The sequence below is a fragment of the Ictidomys tridecemlineatus genome, unplaced genomic scaffold, assembly GCF_052094955.1.
Source record: "Ictidomys tridecemlineatus isolate mIctTri1 unplaced genomic scaffold, mIctTri1.hap1 Scaffold_54, whole genome shotgun sequence".
NCBI classification, from domain to species: Eukaryota; Metazoa; Chordata; class Mammalia; order Rodentia; family Sciuridae; genus Ictidomys; species Ictidomys tridecemlineatus.
Window position 1 is genome coordinate 15,776 of NW_027523576.1, and position 21,660 is coordinate 37,435.

At 37.8% G+C, this 21,660-nt stretch overlaps 1 protein-coding gene across 4 annotated transcripts in view; it reads left to right on the top strand.

Moving 5' to 3' along the window:
- The first annotated feature begins 761 nt into the window (after window positions 1–761).
- The window catches only part of LOC144373969 (transport and Golgi organization protein 1 homolog), a 62,389-nt gene continuing 41,490 nt past the window's right edge, over window positions 762–21,660 (top strand). For all 4 annotated transcript variants that reach the window (XM_078036928.1, XM_078036931.1, XM_078036929.1 and 1 more), the window contains exons 1-2: window positions 762–852; window positions 14,620–14,753. In XM_078036928.1, coding sequence (XP_077893054.1) covers window positions 14,625–14,753 — 129 coding nt within the window. In that variant the 5' untranslated portion in view covers window positions 762–852; window positions 14,620–14,624. The remainder of the gene's footprint in view (window positions 853–14,619; window positions 14,754–21,660) is intronic.

Sequence of the window (21,660 nt, forward strand, 5' to 3'; positions counted from 1 at the left end):
GGATACTTACAACTAAAGGTGCTTTGTTAATTGATCAGAATTTAACTAACTCTGCAAGTGACTCTCAAACTGGGAGAGTAATACTAGTCTTATCAAGAGAAGTTTAGAAATGCCTGGGGGCATTTTGTTGTTGTTTCACTATCACTGAGGAAACTACTAACATTTTTTGGCCAGGCCCATAGATAGTATATAACCTTCAGCTAGTAGGAACAGTCCAAACCAAAGTACCAATAGAGTTCTATCAAGAAACCCTGGTGCAAAGAAGTAATCTACCAAGGAAAACACAGTTGCAGTTAAGTAAGAGAACAGAGCAGGTGCCGGGTGCAGTGCTGCATGCCTGTAATCCCAGTGGCTCTGGAGGCTGAGGCAGGAGGATCATGAGTTCAAAGCCAGCTTCAGCAAAAGTAAGGCCCTAAACAATTCAGTGAGACCTTATCTCTAAATAAAATACAAAAATAGGGCTGGAGATGTGACTCAGTGGTCTAGAGCCCTTGAGTTCAATCCCTGTTACCAAAGAAAAATAGACCACCCAGGTGACTTGTTTGTACCAGTAGGTCTACCTAAAACGAAAAGGGATTTTATGCAGTCAAATTTTTTTTATTATCCATTTAAATATAATTCTTTATTTCTTTATGTTTGTCAAGAAGTAAATATATTTAAGATAACAATGAAAAATAATAAAAGAATGACAAATGTAGGAACCTAATGATTACTTACACTTTTTGATTATAAACTTGAGATTCATCTAAAATGACAATGTAATCCCTAGCTATTGCAACAGAAATCTTAACCTCTGAGTGAAAAAAAAGGAGGGATGTTGAGATACCTTCAATCATCTTTTCTCACTTCTGCGTAAGTACCAAGAGAGGTTGGCCAAAAATATTTTAAAACCTAAAACATACTATTAAACTTGGCTTTTCTTTAAAATAAGTGCAAGTATATGATATGGCCTAGTGTTAATTTACAATTTCTACTTTCTTATGCTGCGACTGTCTTTAAATGTGCCCAGTTTGAACTGAGATGTACCATAAGTCAGATATCAAAGACTTATTATGAAGAATGTAAAATAACAGTTATATTTTTATTTTGATTACAAGTTAAAAGGATGACATTTTGAATATATTGAATTATGTAAAATGTGTTATTAAATGAAGCTCATCTGTCTTATTTTTTAAAATATGACTTCTAGAAAATTTAATTTACATGTAGAGTTAATATTATATTTCTATTGGTGGTTCTAAGGGATCAGTGAGAAATAAGAGAAAGATCATGTTCAGATTCTCTATTTCATCATTTGGGTTTGATGTCATTCACTGATCTTCTTATGTATTCCAAACCATTTCAAATTTCATGTGGATTTGGGTAAGACTGAGCTTTCATACTAATCACAGAGAACTTACTTTCCCATATATGTTTGTTCAGTGTCCCCCACTGAGTATAGTCTTCATAATAGTGTTTATGGTCCTGTTCAGTTAAAATGCTGAAGATTCAGGGGGGTTTGCTTTGCTTCAGTGTATGCTCTGGTAGACTATATGTTATCCCGAAGAACATATTTTCTCCTCCATTCTCTCTGTCTCCTCCCAGAGGTGCTTGTGATCTTCCAAGCACACTTTGGGAGGATGTTATCAGCCTTACTTTGTTTCAGTGAGAAGAGAACAGTTTCCATAGTAGGAACTATCTAAAAATGTCTCCTTAGTAATGAAAGCATTTATTGCCAAGACTTTTGTTGCTTTGTCAATTGTCTATATTGGCTGTAACCGCCAGGATTTTGCTGTTTAATTATTTAAACCACATAAATGGGCAATCTTTCATATATTATCTCTATTTCTTCTTTAAAAATGAATTATAAAATTTTAACTTTGACCCATATTTGTATAGATGAAATATCTGAGACTCAGAAAAGTTAATGATTTGCCTATAGTCACACAATTAGACTTCTGACTACAATCCTTTTGGCTGTATTCCTTACTTCTGCTGTTGTTCTGGTAAGGAAGTAATTTATATTTCTGAAAACTAAATGGATAAAGCCCAACAGTGCACTGTGGAAATTGAGATGTGCAGGCCACAAGTCCCCAATGTCTGTTCTGCATTTATTTCAACACACCAAATATTTGACCTCCGTGAAAAGAATGCCAAGGTAAATTAGGCAGAACCAGAAACAGGAACTCATATACATGCCATATATTAGTGGCAATTTCAGATGTTTGAGTTTCTTTCTTTGTACAGTTGAAAGTGGAATAATATTTGTCAGGGCTAGACAAACAGTAGGTGCTGGCAGAAGACCTTGCCTTGTATATGACTCACTTCCATTAGTACAGTACACTTCGACATGACTTTTTAATTGTGGGGAGTGCCTCAGCCCTACTCATCATGCCCAGCCTAAACCTCCATCTTCCCTGGATTTAAGGTCAAGATACTTGTTTAAATTCCACTTAAGTTATATGATCCCTTTACTTAAAGTCTAATATTTTATGCATTTTTATTCTATTAAGTCTAAATCCTTATGCTTGATTTTCAAGGAATTTCATAATCTGACCTAAGCACACAAATATATCATCCTTTATAGAATCCTTTCCTCTTAGCAAAATGAGGTGTCCTTACCGTCCTTTAAACATACTTCTTTCTGCTGAGTCTTTTATGCCGTTCAATTCACTTGCCTTTTATTCTCTTTTTAGAATCTGAATCCTATTTACTTATCCAGGTCTAGCTCAAATCCCAAGACTCATCTCTTACTTTTAACTCTTTAGTGTTTACAATTTGTACCAAAATACATTTTAGCATTTATTTTGTGGCAGGGTAGGGCCCTTGCCACCCTCCCACTACACTAACTTTTACCAAGGAGGAAACTGGTGTTACCAAGAAAGACCTGTTTATAATTTAGGAGTTCCCATTCTCGAGATTATAATGAGGATCTAGAGTCACCTCCACCCTTGGAGATAGATCCAAGATTGGGGTCCTTTGGCACAGGTGTAAAGGTTGATCCATTGCCTAAATCTCTTACATTGGCACAGAAGATGATACACACACACACACACATACACACACATGCCAAAACTCAGGAAGGAAGGAAGGGAGGGAGGGAGGGAGGGAGGGAGGGAGGGGGGGAGGGAAGGAAGGAGGGAAGGAAAGGTGAGCGGGCGGGGGGGGGGAAGAAAGAAGGAGACCCTTTGAAATCCATTGAGAAATGATACTGTTCTGGTCAACCTCACAGAAAATGGATATTTCTTGTCATTTTCTGACTTACCATATTGTGACCAAGCATAGTGCTATTATTTTATTTTTTTTTTTTTACTAAGACCTTTACTAGGATTCACCTGGTTTATAACTTTCTACCTTTAAATATAACTGAATCTGCTGGAAGGTGGTGGCAGAGTCTGTAATCCCAGATATTCAGGAGGCTGAGGCTGGAGGATCGCAAGTTTGAGGTAAACTTGGGGAACTGAGCCAGACTTTGTTTCAAAATAAAAACTGAACTGGGCATGGTGCCACACATCTGTAATCCCAGTGGCTCAGAATGGTGAAACAGGAGAATTGGGATTTCAAAGCCAACCTTAGCAACTTAACGAGGCCCTGAGTAACTCTAAATAAAATACAAAAGAGGGCTGGGGATGTGGCTCAGTGGTTTAGTTCCCAAGAGTTTCATCTCTGATAGCAAAAAAAAAAAAAAATTAATAATAAATGAATAAATAAAATAAAAAGGACTGGGGATGTAGCTCAGCAGTAGAGCACCCCTGGATATTTGTACTAGGGAGTACAAAAAAAAAGAATTTTCAATACATATTACTTTTTGTCTAGTTTATTTCATTCAGAATCTCCCTGTTTTTGCTATTATCAATAGTTCTTTATTCTTGCTAAGTATGTTTCCAAAATTTGTTATCTATTTTCCTATTGATATACATTGGGGATTTTTTTTTAAGTAAACCAGGTTATATTTATACAGTGGAAAATTATTAAGCAATGAAAATAAGAAGTACATTCACATTCAACAACTTGGATAAATCTTATAAAAATACATATGGAGCTAAAAAAGCCACATACCAAAGAACACATGTGTATGATTACACTGTATAAAGTAACAAAACAGGCAAAACTAATCCTTGTTATTAGAAGTTAAAATAGTGCCTAACTCTGGGGGAGCGGAGGGAATAATTAGGGGAGCAATGAGAAAGGGCTCATGAAAGTGCATTTGATGTCCAATTTCTTGACCTGGGTTAGGGTTCAGTAGATATGTTACTTTGTGTTAATTCATTGTGCTATACGTGATTTTCTTTTGTCTGTTATATTTAATAAAAGAGAAGCTCTATTAACAGTAAAAAAATCAATCTCTACATTCATGTAATAGTAATCAAATGTCTACTATATGGTTAATATGAGTATAAGGGTTCTGAGGCATGTAAGACAGACATGTTCCCACAGTCCAACATTGGGGATTTTTTGACTATTACAAATAAAACCACCATGAATAGTTGTGCACAAGTCTCAGTGTGGATATATGCTTTTATTTCTCTGGAGTAAATATCTCGACAGATTTGATTTAATTTGTAAAGCAACTGCCAAACAGTTTTCTAACAGTTTGTGCCATTGTTTATACTACATGTTATAGTCTGCAGTTCTAAGAGAGATACCATAGTCTTCATCTTTGTCAACATTTGTTATGATGAGTCTTAAATTTTGTCCATCCTACTGTATGTGTAATAACATTGCAGTTTTGATTTACATTTCAACTTATGTTGGATATCCTTTCATGTGCACATTCACCATATTTGTGTCTACTTTGGTGAAGAAAAAAAGTCTTCTGCCCATCTTTTCAAATTGGGTGATTTTTCTTATTAATAAGTTGTAAGAATCATTTGTATATCCTAGATATCATTCTCTTGAGAGAGATATGTTTTGCCAGTACTTTTTCCTAGTCTGTCAGCTTACCTTCCATTTCCATAACAATGAATATACAATAGACAAAGTTTGTTGTTGTTGTTGTTTTTGGTACTGGGGATTGAACTCAGGGTCATACCACCACTGAGCCACATCCCCAGTCCTATTTAGTATTTTATTTAGAGACAGGGTCTCACTGAGTTGCTTAGTGCCTCACTTTTGCTGAGGCTGGCTTTGAATTTACAATCCCTCTGCCTCACCCTTTTGAGCCACTGGTATTACAGGTATGCACCACCACGCCCAGCATGAGACAACGTTTTTGAGGAGAGGAAAAAAGAGAGCATGAGGCAGAGAGAGCTAGTTAGTTTTAAAAGCCTCTGCCAAGCAGCTTTTTATATTTTCTTCCAGAAGTTGTATAGGTTTAGCTGCTACATTTAGGTCTGTAGTCTGTTCCTACCAGTAGTGTGTGAGGGCTCCCATTGATCCACATCCTTGCCAACTTATTATTATCTTTTTGATTATAACCATCTTGATAGATGTGAAGTAGTATCTCACTGAGGTTGTACATTTCCCCAATGGTGCTGGGTATCCTTTCATTTGCTTATTTGCTTTTGCATATTTTCTTTGGAGAAATGTCTATTCTAATTTCTTGCCATTTGTCTTTTCATATTGAACAATAAGAATTGCTTGTATATTCTAGGTAGTTATATATATTCTAACTACATGAATTGTAAATGTTTTCTTCTATGATTGTATTTTCACTTTCTTCGATGGTAGCCTTTAAAAGTTTTAAATTTGATGAAGTACATTACTTTATTATTTTTTCTTTTGGTGCTTGGGCCTTTGGTGTCTTAAATACAAAGTCATTGTCTATCCCAAAATTTACCTATGCTTTCTTACATTTAGTTTTGGTTCTTACATATATATGTGTTGTCCATTTTGAATTCTTACATTTATGTCTGTGGTCCATTTTGAGGTAATTTTTATGTGGGGTAGGGCTTAACTTAATTCTTTTGCATTAAAGACTATATAATTTTGAAATAATATTTTCATTTGGAATGCAATTCTAGGATATCAGTTTTTTTTCTTTCAGAACTTGAAAATGTTGATGTACTGTTTTCTGGTTTGCATGGTTCTTGAATGAATTTTGACATTTTACTTTCACTCCTTTGTACATAATGGTATCTGTTTTCTGTAGATGCTTTTCAATTTTTTTCTTAGCACTGGTTTTAAGCATTTAGTGTAAATTTGTGTCATCTTTATCATTTTTCTTATTCATTGAGCTTTTTGAATCTGAGTGTTCATCAGATATAGAACATTTTTATTTATTATTTCTTCAAATGTGTTTTTCCCACCTCTTTTAGGAACTACCATAACATATATATTGGACTGGTTGAAGCTGTGCATACTGATGCTTTGTTCAGTTCAGTCTCTTTCTCCGTGTTTGATTTTGGAGTCTTTATCACTGCATATTCAGTTTGCTGATATTGACTTCTTCAATGTTGAATCTGCTGTTAATCTCATTCAGTGTAATTTTCACCTTAGCCATTGTTTTATCTGATTTTATCTAATTTTATCTGTTTTATCTAATTCAGAAATTTTTATATCTTCTTTTTCTCCTTTACATGCTTATGCTTTTCCATAGCATCTTGAACATATGGTATACAACTGTATTAATGTCCTTGTATAATAACTCTATCACAGTGTAATTAATGATCATTTTTATTAATTTTCTTTTCAACATGGGTTATATTTTCTTTGCTCTTTGCATGCCTCATACATTTTTATTGGATTCCAAACATTGTGAATTTACCTTGTTCAGTACTGGATATTTTGTATTCTTTTAAATATTCTTGAGCTGTGTACAGCTTTTTGCTGAACTATCTTGGAAACATTTTGTATTTTTTTAAATATTCTTGAGCTGTGTACAGCTTTTTGCTGAACTATCTTGGAAACATTTTGTATTCTTTTAAATATTCTTGAGCTGTGTATAGCTTTTTTCTGAACTATCTTGGAAACATTTTTATCTTTTTAAGATTCTTCTAGACAGGAGTTACCTTCAATCTTGGGCTATTTTGTCCCTTTTACTGACTATGTTACTTGATGCCCTTTTATTATAGATTTTCCATTCTAGCTGGTGATTACAAAAATTGATCTGCATGCCAACAATCACCACCACCTTCCATTCTGTTCCTTTCTGAAGGTTCTTTCTCTGGCCTTACATGTGAGCCCATTGTTACATAGCCGCAGACTTCAGGGGAACCCTCCATAGATGTCTAGAGAGCTAGTGCATGTACACACTCTCCCTCCCTCTGCAGTTCTCTACTGTCTCTTTTATTCTGCTCTGGGACTTCTAGCTGTGTCGGTCTCTTCAGACTTTAAAATCCATCTCTTCAACTCAGGAGATTTTCTATTTGAGTTTTCCTTCTCTGGATGTGGCCTGAAAAATTCTTTCCAGGGAGTAAATTGGGATAATCCTAGCACTCATCTCTCATGCCTAACTTTATCTTAGAGGTCACTCTTATGCTGCTTATTATCTAATATCTGAGAACTGTTGTTTGTATTTTGTCCACTTTTTTTCCAATGTTTCATATGCGAGGGTAAATCTGTTGCCCCTCTTGGAGAGATTTAGTTTTCCATAAATGTTTAACACTATTCTCTGGCACATCATTTACAATAGATGAGGTTCTTCCTGGTAACAGCAGCGGTAGGCCTACTGAATGCTCCTAGGCAAGTGCCTTCACAAATTTCCAATGGTATATGTTATTATGCTGCCAATTATTTGTTTCAGATATGTTTTTGTCTCATTTAGATTGTACTCTGACATTAGGAACCCTTCATATCTTAGAATTTTATGTCCCCTCCACCCAAACTGGTCACATTTACCTTTAACAATTACTCAACCCTTACCCCGTAAGAATTCCCTTTGAGGTATTAAAGAATAATTCACTTGAGATTATTTATCTCCATGCCAACAATCACCACCGCATTCTATCCTGTACCTTTTCTGAAGGTTTTTAATATAACCTTATATTAAACATGTTAAACATCAATGCCACATATTTAAATGCTATGAGTAAAAGTGAATGCTGATTCATCCACTAATTGTATGTATCCTGGTAGAAAGAACCACCACTACTTTATTGTGGCCAGTTGAGAAATTTTCTTCTCATTATTTACCAGACTAGTTAATATGTCTTTAAGGCAATAAGTTTAAAAAATAATACTGATAAATCAAAATATTGAAAACTCTACAAACTAAGCAGCTAGTTCTTCAGTAACTGGAAGCACTGACTATGCATATAAAAGTATATCTGATTATGAGTCAAAGTAAATATCAAGAAGGTAATATGCAATTAGATCATTTTGGTCTTCTGATTTTTCCACCAATGAATTATCATTAATTTCTATTCTACAATAAGAAAAAATCTACAACATACCATATTCTATAATAAGAAAAATAAGAAAAAATTAAAACTAGTTTTAAAAGATCTACTTAAATATTCCAGTATCATGTAACCAAACAACTACTCTCCACACAAGTATGTTTTTATTCAACAAACACATTCAGGGGTACATTCCTGGAGTTGAGGATGCATGCTGCTGAGAGGTGGACCTTAAATGCCTTGTTCTCATAGCTTATTTCCTCTCAGTACTATTTATATATGGGGGCTTAATAGTTAATATATGTGTTTAGGTTAATAGTGTAGTATATTTATAATATTATTGGAACCATGAGTTTATCCAACAAATCATTTGTTAACTCTCTCATACATTCTAGGCATTTCCCTAGTCACTGATGTAACAGTAGTGAACAAAACAACTAATTTCCTGCTCCTGTTGGAAATTGTGTTTGAGGTTGGGTCAGAGAATTCAAGTAGATAAACAAATGTAAGGCAAGTGGTAAGAGAAGTCTAAAGTGGTAAGGCAAGTCTGAAGAGAAAGAAAGGCAGGGTAATGGGCTTGATAGTCATGACAAGAGGCTCTATTTTGTGTAGGATGGCCAGGAAAAGTCTTTATCACATGAAATGCCACTGTTACAGAGACATGATAAAGTGATAACTAGTTAGCTAGTTAGATGATTTGGGCAGTTAAGGTTGAGGCAAAGTTGCAAGTATAAATGCTCTGAAGCAGGGGTGGGATTGGTGTATTTAAATGGAACTAACAGACTAGAGAAGAATGTTAGGAAATGGGGAGAAAAGGATGAGGGGAGTCACATTGAATAAGAACAGTCCATAATAAGGCAGGGCAATCCATAATAAAGTCATGGCTTTTTTTTTCCTGATACCAGAGATTGAACCCCCAGGGGCACTTAAACACTGAGCCACACCCACAGTCCTTTTTAAAATATTTTATTTAGAGATAGGGTCTCACTGAGTTTCTTAGGGACTCACTACATTTCTGAGGCTGGCTTTGAACTCAGGATCCTCCTGACAGCCTCCTGAGCTGCTGGGATTACAGATGAGTACGACCAGGCCTGGCTAAAGTCATTGCCTTTTATTTGGAAATGGGAAGCTATAGGAAGATTTTGAGCAGAGAGACACAATCAAATTTATATTTAAGAATATCACTCTAGTTGCCATCAGGACAATAGATATTGGGGAAAATGAGGGCAGAAGCAAGGACAGAAGAAAGCTATGGGAATCATTCAGGTGACTTATGATGTGGGTTTGGCCTGTATATTGGCTTAGCAGATGCAGAGGAGTGGTCAGATTCTGGGCATGTTTCAAATGCATATTTGGAAAGAAGGAAGTCAGAAAAATAAATAAATAAAATGCTTTATAATTTATATCAAATTCTAGAAAATGCAAAACAATCTATGATGACAGGAGATGTTTGGAGACAGCCCAGAAAAGGAGAGGGGAGGGATTACAAAGAAGGATGAAATACTTTTTTGATTTTGGTGATAGTCTCATGGGTATATTCATGTCAAAACTTATCAAATCGTACACCTTAAATGTGCAATTTATTGTAGGTCAACTATATCTCAATAAAATTATAAAAATAAAGACATAATATTGTCTAATGGACTGGAGTTGGAATGTGAGAGAAAAGAGATCAAAGGTGGTTTGTAAGTTTTGGGCTTTGAGCACCTGGATAATGGGAATTAAATTGTCATTCTTATTTCTGAGATAAGGAAGACTGAAAGCAGATTTTGAGAGAAAAATGAGTTCAGTTTTCAACATGTTGTTAGAGATGCCTACTAGATACATTTTATAACATATAATAAATACATGGTAGAAAAGAAATGAAGAATGACTCAGACAGTTTCTCTGTATGATCCACTGGTTCTCCAGAAAGCGCAGAAGTACACTGGACCAACGGGGACCTCTCATGGCCCTGTAGACAAATGTTTGTGCACACCTTTTTTTCCCATCGTTTTCTTTATTTAACATTATGAACATGGTGGACTACATTCTTTTCTCTAAGTTTTAAAGATTCAGTTAATTTGGAGAAACAACTGATGGGTTCATTGTTGGAGGTTGATGAATAACTTTAGCAGAGACTATAGTAACAAGCCCTTGGTCACAGACAAACGAGAATGGCTCCACCCAGGATGGGGGCATTGCAGACACTCTTCCTTGGGCTGGCTAGCTTGTGCCTTTCCCCCCTTAACTGTACATATCAGCAATTCAGCTATATTATGATTTAAATCAGATTTTGCTCCTCTTGTCAGAAAGTACAATTGCTTGTTAGTTGATAGGTTGTGATGAAAAGGAGTCTACTCCTTGGGCTTGATACTTAGCTCCATTGCTCACTGGATGTGTGACTGCCTCAATTTACTCTAAAATAAGGATTGGAATAGGACCTACTACTACTGTAAGGTACTATTGTTATGAAGATTAAATGAATTGATATATATAAAACCTTCAGAATAACAACTGGACATAAAGAAAGCATTCAAGAAATGTTAGCTACTAGCTTTCTTCTCTGACAATCGGTTTTGTCAGTTGGTTCCCACTAAGTTGTGGACTTTTTTGGACCAGGATCAGATATCTTGTCTTTTGATTTTCATCCATTCCCACACCATGCTAGGGCTTTGTCCAGCGTCTGGCATGAATGGTAGCACAAAATGAGAGTTAAAAATATGCTTTTGAATTAAATAATTTCTTCCCTTACGGATAAAGATAAGAATCTCAAGATCTTAGCCTGAAGACTAATGTCCATCTCTCTGCCCCCACCTGTCCCCGCCTTAAAAAAAAGCAGGCCACTGTCTCCAGTTTACACCCTCACTCACAGTTCCATTCACCTTCCCCTTTCCTAATCAGAGGGATCTTGGGGTGGGGCTTCAAGGAACCTCTAGGATTTTGAAGGGGAGGGAGCCTGGAACCATAGACTAGCTGTGACAAGTCAGGGGTGGGATTTGGTAGTTCAAAAAAGGAGGTACCAGACCAGGAATGGGGGATGGGAGTGATGGTGGAGTGGGCTAGTTCAGGATGAACCAGAAATGAGACGTTGAGGAAAGCCAGAAAGTACCAGTTGGCGGGGGGGGGGGGGGGGATGGGTGGGTGATGACTAGAATCATATGGAGGGTCGCTTGTGAGGGCACAGAAGCAAAGGCAGGTGATTGGACGAGAAGGAGAGTCCTAGTTGCCAAGGCAGCGACTAGAGGAGAAGGTCTTCAGTCGAGGAGAAGGTCTGGACTAGAGAAGGATGGAGCTCCAGCTCCGTGCGTTCTCCAGTAGAGTCTGTGGACCGACCCCCAGATATCCCTGCTGAAGTGTCACCCGGGAAAGGCTTAAGCCTTCCCTGGTGCCACCCCTCTGCGTTTGGCTACTCACACGCCCCCTGAGCCCCATCTTCACAGACGCCCGCCGCAGCCTACTCCACCAGCTCACCCAGGTGACCACAACATGGCTGTGGCGCAGGTGCTGGTCTTCTGGCTGTTCATGGTGCTCTTCTGGCTGTTCGTGCTGCGGCCGAACTGGCGAGTGCCAGGCCAACCGGACCCGAACACCGGCCAGCGCTGGTCGAAACACAAACTCTGTGCAGACAACAAATGCAGCAGTGAGTGCGCAGGCGGGCGGGCAGCCCAGGGTCTCCACTGTGGCTCTTTGGGGCCGCATGGGGCTCCGATCTCCCGGTCCCCAGCCCCGAGGGCTGGGTGAGGGGGTTGCAGGATGACGGGTGGGGAGGAGGAGTGACAGAGCCTCGGGACCCTGCGTGTGTCCCCTCTGGCTCTGCTGGCGCCCCAGCCAGCCCACTCGGGTTGTGGGGGGCTTCGACTCCCACTTGTTGCCAGCGTTTTATTTTTCTCTACTGACTGAGGCGGGGGTTGGGAAACACGATTCCCCAGGGACAGCTCTCAGTTTATTCCCTTCCAGGATTCGCCTAGGATCTCAGTGGGTGATGGGGTTGTGCCCACGCTGTAGCAGAGCGCTTTTCTGCCCCCTCTACAGGGACCTGGGCCGGTGCAGTATCAGGGCAGATGCTCTCCAGGGCTCGGTGGCCCTAATTCCCGCGGCAGGTTGATGGTGGGGCTCCTTGGGAAAGGCTCACTGGCCCCTTCGTCCTTTTGCATCGTTAAAAGGCTGGTTTTGCCTTTTAACAGGGACTAGAGTTTAGGCTTGGGAAGAGCACCGAGTCCAGGCACGCAATGTGTTCCGAGGTCTCGGGCCCGACTCTGCTTCAATCCTGTCATTTCTGTGCATAGAAGCCTCCCTTCATATTTGAGGTAGGGTAGCAGGTGGGCCAATAATATTTTGCTTTTGAAAGAGGCCAAGGATCTGCACCAGCCACCTGGGAACTGCAGCCTCTTCTGTGCGCAGGAAGCGGACAGAATTCCTGGATTGGAGGTGGGCAGTGGGGAGGATGTAGCCGTTCAGATTCAGATGAAGAGGTTTGTTGCAATAACAATAATAAATACTCGAAGATTTTTATAAGCCAATTCAGTTTTAGACTCAGTCACTAGTGTTGTCAGAACCTCTTTCCTCTATATATTTACTGGCCCAGAATACTTCTTATGGACTCCCTCTTGGTTTCTAGTAACCTTGCAACTTGATGACCGTGTTGTCCATAAATTGTAAGCAGTACATATTTTAAAATATCCATGCTAAAAAGGCCAAGAAGTTTACCATTGAGCTCTTTATGTCTAAATTGGTGTTACCAAAACCAAATTTTGTAATTTGAATTGTTTGTTCCACTCCAATAAAGAAAAAAGATGTCTCCAATATATGTTAAGAAGTTCCTAGAGGTAACCCTAAGGCTGGAATAAATAAACACTCAGAGAAGCAAAGCAGCTGCCATGATATTTTCTTTCATTTTTGCTATTCTTTGCTATTGAGCGCTATCCTACGTGGGATACCTGGACAATCTCATCACTGATGCTTCGTCAGTACTAAGACATGGTGTTGGTTAGGTTCAGTGGGGTAACATAACTTGAGAAATGGCCTGTGTCCAAACAGATGTGACCAAAAACAACAGGTGGGTCTGTGTTGCGTTGTAGGAAGTAGTGAGGTGTGTATGTAAGGTGTCCTTGTGTGCCTTCCAAATAAGTGCTCCAAAAAAAAAAAAGAACTAAATAGGTGCTCCATAGTATGCATTATGTTGTCACCTAATATATTACTGATTTATAAATCCTCTATGACCTAAGGGGGAACAAGAGAAACATTGCCATTTCCACTTGTGATGAGAATTCCCCACCTTTAAGTGTCTCTCACCTTCAACTTGGCCTCTTAATTACATATGAATTAGGATGCTGACAGTTCTGAAAATAGTCCTATTTTAGCTTCAAAAAAACAAGTTACCCTCTCCAAATCTGTGTTTGTTCCTCAGACATATATTTTTATAAAACAAACATTCTCGTGTATTTTACTGCTAATTGGCTTTTAGAAAAAGTGTTATTTCCATTTCTTTGTGCTTTTTACATACATCTATTGTCCATTTCATCTTAAATCAGAAACTGTCTATTTGGTCAACCAAAAGAAAAATGTTGCTTCTACCAGTTTCTAGATCAATTGTGATCCTAGTCCTGCATTTTAAGCATGAAGGTATTGCCTGACCTTTTCTCGTGGTTAAACTTGTTCCTTGTCAGATAGGATACCCACTTTTGATTTTGTTTATTAAAAAAAAATACGAATGAGGATGTTTTGAAACAATCTTAATGTTGGATATAGTCAACAATATTTGCTCAGAGAAAATATATTTCCTGGTTATTTACCCAGATCCTAAACCCAGAGACAGCAACTCTGCTGCAAATGAAATTGACAGTGTTTACAGCTGCATGGTAGCACTTGCAGCCACTTAAAGGTAATGTCTTTTAGCAGTTAGTTCAAGTTAATTAACCCCTTGGGGGTTCCTGGATATTCTAACCTCTTCCCTATTATCTCTGCATGAAGCCATACTTAAGCCTGTCCATGTCTACACTTGGATTTACATATTTGCAAAATGAAGCTTTCTATGATTTTGAAACAGAAAAAAATTGAGGAGGCCTGCAAGAACCAAGAGTTTCACTGAAACCAGCTATGGTTGGTGGTAGCCACTTTGCTTTTTATTTCTCAGCACAGAGAAAAATAGAGAAGCTTCCTTTTCCCTCGTCTAATTGCAGGGAATATTGTATTTTATAGCAATAAAATCTCTAAGGATTTTAGATACTTTGAGCAGGTGAATTAAAAGTGATTCCAGAGAGTACTGGAAAAACTTGATTTTTGTTCATAGTGGGATTCATATTTCCTAATGAGTCAATATGGACTGTGAAAAATCAAATCCTAATGTTTGTTTTTTTCTTTTTTCAATGTTTATATACAGTGTTAATGTATCGAGGTGAAGCTGTTGAAGATTTCACAGGACCAGATTGTCGTTTTGTAAATTTTAAAAAAGGTGACCCTGTATTTGTCTACTATAAACTTGCAGAGGTATCACCAGAACTTTGGGCCGGAAGTGTAAGTAAAAGTTTGACAGGTGTTATATTCTTACTTTTGATGGGTAGCAGTGTAGATTTAAATGACTGATTTCTTGGGGTCTTTGTAGAGTTAACCTGACCTCTTTGCCAGGCCCTGTGCTCCTAACACACCTTAGGCCTGGCACAGCATAGAAAGTCAGGAGACTTTCTGAAACAGAACTGAACTGGTTGTGGTTGCTACCCCTCACATCAAGTTCCAGAAGGCTCTACACATCATAAAGGTCGTCATGGTGAAAACCTGACAATTCTTAGCTTTGCTGTTTCAAAAGGGAAGGATTCATGGACATTAGAGTTAATCCTGTAAATTAAGTCTGAGATAGTAACTCAGGCATGCATATTTAAAGTTGATTTTTTGTGTATTTTACCTAATCAATTGTGCTGTTTTTACTCTAAAAAAGCAGAATATTATGTCCATTGTGTGCTTTTTTTCCCCCCTTTTTTTCTTTTTTGCAACTTCTGGGTCATCCATTTCCTGCTTTTCCTATATTCTATGCCTGAAGGTTCCCCCAGGGGTTCTACTTCCAGCCAGTTGTATGGATCTTCTGATGAAAGACATGACATTGTTTATATCATGCTTTGATATTTTAAATGGGGAGATTCACTAGGAGTGTCCTCCTAGTGGCTTATGATTATTGTCCTTTTCATTTAAAAAAATGTGATATGTGGATTGTTTACGTAAAATAGTAGCAAGGGTCTTTGATGACTGTAGGAATGTTCCAGTTTAGAGACATTCCGGGTTGCATCCTTGAAAGTTCTCACCCTAAATAAAACACCACACAGCAGAAAATAAGACAGAAAATAAGAGTAATCCCTATGGAAAACTAGTTTCATTTTGTTGCCATTTCTGACTCTTAGGGAATGATCTTGAAACATGGTGCCTCTGGGTACAAACTTTATATTTAGACAGAGTCCCAGTTGCAGTACTCCATATAAAGAACCATCTATTGTTTCTTTCAAGTATACCAAATAGGATTGGTAACCTTTAAACTTGGAACTGTTTTTCCATGTACCTAAGTGGCATTTTTCATGTAGTAGTCGTCTTTCTTTCCTTCTTTGAGCTTTTGGATAAATGGGCTTGATTTGCATTTTCTCCTCTCACATTGTAGCCTGTTAACTCTGTTCATCCCTAGGACTCTTGCCATTCTGGGTGGCAGCACTCATCCTGTCTTCCTGAGGAGCCCTGCTTTCAGCACCTGACCAGAAAGGATCTTTGCCGACTGATGAGTGTTTGGGTGGCACCTTGTTTGCATTGCTCCTCTGGCATTCATTTGTCTTCTTTGCCTTCAGTCAGGTTGTGTTTTATCTTAGCTCCCTATAAAATGAAAAACTCAGTTAGGAAAGGACCACTGTCTAATCCATCTTCCTTTTGAATATTTCCTTTCAGGGCAGTGGCACTTAAGTACATTTGTTCTGATAGTAGCTTATGCAGAATTTGTTCTCTTGTGGCAGTTCTTGGCTCCCCACCCACAAATCAAATCAACAGCACCTTGGCAGGGATGATGTATGGAAGCAAAATTAGATATAAAAATTATTTCCAGTCATGAGCCTCCATGATTCTGCATCATTTTTTTCATATCACAAGAAATGGGATACCACCCAGTGTGTAATTATGGAGCTTTATATAATCTATGGTCTCATTTGACACAGATTAAGAAGAGATAAATGTGTTCCCTTTCTCCGTACATCTCTGGTTTCTTTCCCTTTTCCAAATTTAACCTTAATAGAATTTTCATCAGAAGGGAAAAGTGTATTTCCCCTCAGACTCGCCTCTCATGTCATAAGTGTTATACTTAAGAAATTAAAAACTCTTTAGTTTTCAAAATGATTCTCCTTTTGAGTTTTCAGTTTTCATTCTGCAATGTTGTTGGTTTTCTAGAGTCTCAGACTTTATCTGCAGTGATGAAACTTTTAATTGCTCCGTCTTATCTAATCTTTTTTTTTTTTTTTAAAAGAGAGAGTGAGAGGAGAGAGGAGAAAGAGTGAGAGAATTTCCAACATTTATTTTTTAGTTCTCGGCGGACACAACATCTTTGTTGGTATGTGGTGCTGAGGATCGAACCCGGGCCGCACACATGCCAGGCGAGCGCGCTACCACTTGAGCCACATCCCCATCCCTTATCTAATCTTCATGGCAGTATTCTACCACTAATACTGGCTCTCAGATGGTTTCTAGATATAACAAGAACATTCATGAATGGGGATATTTTAGAGGTAGTGATAAGATGCCTTTTTTAATTTTCTTTTTTGGGCATTTGATTTGCCTATCAGTTTCCTTTAATTATTGGCAAGAATCTTCTGTTGCTTTTAGTCAGTAGTTAGAAATAGGAGTGTCTTCCTCAAGGGAACTTTATATACCTTTTGTATATTTTATGTAACTTCATATAATTTAACTGTTGCTGCTGAAAATAAATGGGGTTCTTTTCTGCAGAGGATTTATTTTGGGTGAAACTGAAGCTTGATATGTGGTTTCATATGCATTATATTGTAATATTATTTTCTCCCCTGCTGAGGGCCATTGTCAAGTAGGAATGAAGCTTCAAAATTTCCTTGCCAGCGTACCCCATGTTAAATGGATTTCACTGTTGACATTGCATGTAAGGTGACCTTGCTCAAGGACCAAGGCAGATCCGGGTTTAGAGCTGATCAGGTTTGAGGAAGTATCCCACTCCTTAGGGTGTTCCTGGTTTAAGACAAAAGGAGTTTTAGGGAAGTTGGAGGTTGAAGATTATTGCTGCTGGGAGTAGGGTGTGCCTGCAGCCTGAGTTCCCGCTGAGTTCTCCTGGAGAAAAAGTTTTTAGGAGGTGAATTGTTAGGGAGATTGGATTGCCCCCGAACCTGTGTGGTGTGGAGGTGGTGTGATTCGGGAATAAAGAATAGCTGTTTGAATCTACAAGGCTGTGAGTGCCTCCTGATTCTGTGCCCAGCCAAGACTGCAGCATTAATTTTCTCCCCCCTTCTGATTAATTAAACAACAAGCAATGTGGCTAAAGGACTGTGCCTGGTAGGTTGTCCAATTCAACATATGGTTCTTACCCGTCATGGGAGAACTGACCTTTAGACGTCAGTTTCCTGTCTTGGGTTGAATCCACTGCAACCAGATCAACCCTTCACTGACTACCGGTCCAGCATTCAGCCATGCTTGTGGATAGGCCTAAGCACCAGTGTGGGTGGGTGAGGTTCTTGTCTCACCTCTGTTGGCCCCCAAATTTAACCTTGGTGCCAGTGGGGGGGTGAGGTTCTTGCCTCACCTCTGTTGGCCCCCAAATTTTAGACCATCACTAGTAGAAGGGAGGAGGATACAGAAATGCCACGACACCAAGCCAATTGACGGCTCCTTTGGAAAAATTGTGTCACTGGTGACACCATCAGCAAAGATGCCAGCATTACCACAATTAACATGGGGTGCGCTGGCAAGGAAATTGCATCACTAGTGACACCATCAGCAAGTATATGCCAGCAGTACCACAATTCGCTGCACCAGACGATAGTTCACAATGCATGCAACTCATATATAGTCCAAGCAAGTTCTGCAAGCAGTTCAAATCGGAGGAGTCTATCAATATGTTCATTTCCTCCCAAAGTAAATCAAGTCCTTGATTGAGCATTACTTGTTGAGTTATATTCATTGATGCATCAGTTTATACAGTTTACTGTGATAGCTATCATAGAAGCTGTAGTTTGGTTTTCTTAGTCTTCACTGGCACTGGGATGGAGATGGGAATTCTGGCAATGATGTTAAAGAGACATTATCCTGAACAGAATTATTAAATATAATGAAAAGGAAAAGTGAAAGTAAACAAACAGATCTGTTAATCACCTTTAAAAACAATAGTAAGCAAACAGATCTGTTAACCACCTTTGAAAACAATCATTAACAGCTGTTTACCTAATTTAGATTAAACCACTTAAATCACGTGAATAAAAAAAAAGAAAATTCGGATCCATTTTTTCATGAGCGCTCCTCATATAAAAATATGGACATACACACATACTGACATGCAACACAAAACAGTGCACTCATAACATACAACACATAAGACAATAATAACAGCCTTGTAGCTTTACCTAGATAAAATCTCCATTGCAATGTTTAAAAACTCCACAGTCAAAAAATAAAACACAGTCAAAAAACAAAGCTGATCAGAAAAACATTAACCTAGGTTTGTATGAGCTCAAGAAATAAAATAGAACTTTATGATGTGGGAAAAATGCAATAATAAAATAGATATTGAAAAAAGGCACCGTGGTTAATCACTGTCCCAGATGTAAGAATAGCCAAGCTGGAGCTCTGGATATCAGCTGTTATGGATTTGAGTCAAATTATCTTCTTTTTGGTCTGTAGAAATTGTTTTAGTTAGTGTCTCTGGAATCTAAATCGGCTGCTGTTCTCCCTGTGGAAACACAAAAACAGAACCCCGACTCCAGACAAACACTGGGTCAGGAGCTTTCCAATGTCCTGTTAGAATATCTTTCCAAAGTACCTTAGGCTTATGTACATTTTTTGGATACATATGTCTTTCCGCAGCATTAAGTCCTGATGAATCCAAATTTAAAAAGTTTAGAGTAAAAAAAAGGGTTATTTTAAGTTTATCTTTGGGGGATATATACCCCTTTAAGATCCTTTTAAATTTAAGTCTTTCAAAAGCATTTTGCCTTAGTTTTTAGAATTACTTTAGTCCTTTTAATTTTTAGATGTGGTTTGAAACCATAGTTGTCTTAGCCCTTTGTATTTTCTATCTGAAATACCTTTACTTGACATTTTTAACCATTTTCCATCTTATTTCTATCTTCTAGTTTTCTTCTAAGGTTTTTATATTTACCCTTAGTTGCTTTCTTCTCTCCTAGTTTTCTTTCATTTCCTATTTTGTGGGTATAAAATTCTTGTCTTTCTACATCTTTTTATCTTCCTATATCTTTATCTTTATACATCTTCTCTCATTTTTTTTACCTTTTTGTACTTCTGTTTTTGAAGTTTTCCACTTCAAATTTTTAATCTTCTTTATCTAAATCTTTTATCTTATTATCTTCCCATTTTCATGGGTTATATTTTTTTCCTCCATCGTGAAGGCATCTTAACCACCTTCAATTTAACCTTTTAAAGCTTTTTGCAATGTACTTAGACATTTTACAACTTTTTACTTTACCAAACAAAGATTATCTCATCTCCCTCTTTTTAGTTTAATAAGTACATTTTAATAGTTTGATGAGTAAAGCAATCTTCCTTCAATTTAACCATTTAAAGCATTTCATTTATCATCTATACTGTACTATTAAATGTACTTTTTCACCACCTACAGCTTCACTCTTTTAAACGAGGCTTAGATTTTGTTTAAATCACTTAATATTAGTTTACATGGCTGCCCTTCAACCAAAGGCTCTTTTTTACTCCATTAAGAAGCTTTGTCTCAATCTGCCATGTACAAATACCTTTTTTTTCTTTCTACCTTTCTCAAGCTTTTAAATTAAATCTAGTTTCCTCAAAATCTTTTTAAATGGCATTTTACAAATTTTCACTTTACCACACAGAGGTTATCTCAACTAGAAACATTTCTTTTTCCTTTAACCTTTTATATTAAAATATATTTCCACATCTTGAATCTTTTTATACCTCTTTTTTAACCATTAACCCTTTTTATAAATTCACATTCTAAAACAACCCTTATAAAATTACTCCACTTTAATAAGATGAAATACTTTCATGTTTTTTAAGGTACTGTTATACTGTAATTGAAACCCAGCTGAAACTTCTTATACTCTCTGTATATAAATTACACATGATAGAATCTTAACACTTAGTAACCTTGTTTCAGCAAAGACACAGACCAAAGCAATATTAAACATTTTTCCATTTGCCAATTTATGAAAACACACATAATGTTTAAATATATTACCTTATGGAACTTAATAAGTAAAGAGTACTTGATTTCATATTTAGTGGTTGATATTTTAACATTTTAGCTTTGTAAATGAATCAGCTGTCTGTAAAAACCAAGACAAGTATAGTGAACAGAACTAGTCATCTCTTTCTTGTTGAAGAAAAATCCTTGTACAGGATACCATCATGGTCCCATTGATATACTTAATAACTCATCTTTATAAAGCCATGGGCTACATTTTTGTATTGTATCAACATATGCCATAGTTTTTCTTGGTCTTACTGGGGTACCTCCTTCCTCTAACAATTTTTCTTCCTCGAAGGTTAACAACTTCAAACCTTGAGTCAACCATTTTCCTTAGTTTGCCTGAGAAAGTTCTAGGAACAGGCCACTTGAAATGAAAACAAAATAAATCAAAACAAGAACACATTGTTTTTTGAAATGGTCACCCATTTTTTTGCTCTCTTTCAGGAGCGAGCAAATTCACTTACCCCCAAGCTTCAGACATCCCACGTACGGGCCACCATAATGCCGCAGTCTTGGCTGGGCACAGAATCAGAAGGCACTCACAGCCTTGTAGATTCAAACAGCTATTCTTTATTCCCGACTCACACCGCCTCCACACAGGTTCGGGGGCAATCCAATCTCCCGAACAATTCACCTCCTAAAAACTTTTTCTCCAGGAGAACTCAGCGGGAACTCAGGCTGCAGGCACGCCCTACTCCCAGCAGCAATAATCTTCAACCTCCAACTTCCCTAAAACTCCTTTTGTCTTAAACCGGGAACACCCTAAGGAGTGGGATACTTCCTCAAACCTGATCAGCTCTAAACCCAGATCTGCCTTGGTCCTTGAGCAAGGTCACCTTACATGCAATGTCAACAGCGAAATCCATTTAACATGGGGTACGCTGGCAAGGAAATTTTGAAGCTTCATTCCTACTTGACAATGGCCCTCAGCACTCCCCAAGTGCTTGTAAAAGTAGATTTGGACAAAGCTAGGAAAGCATATAC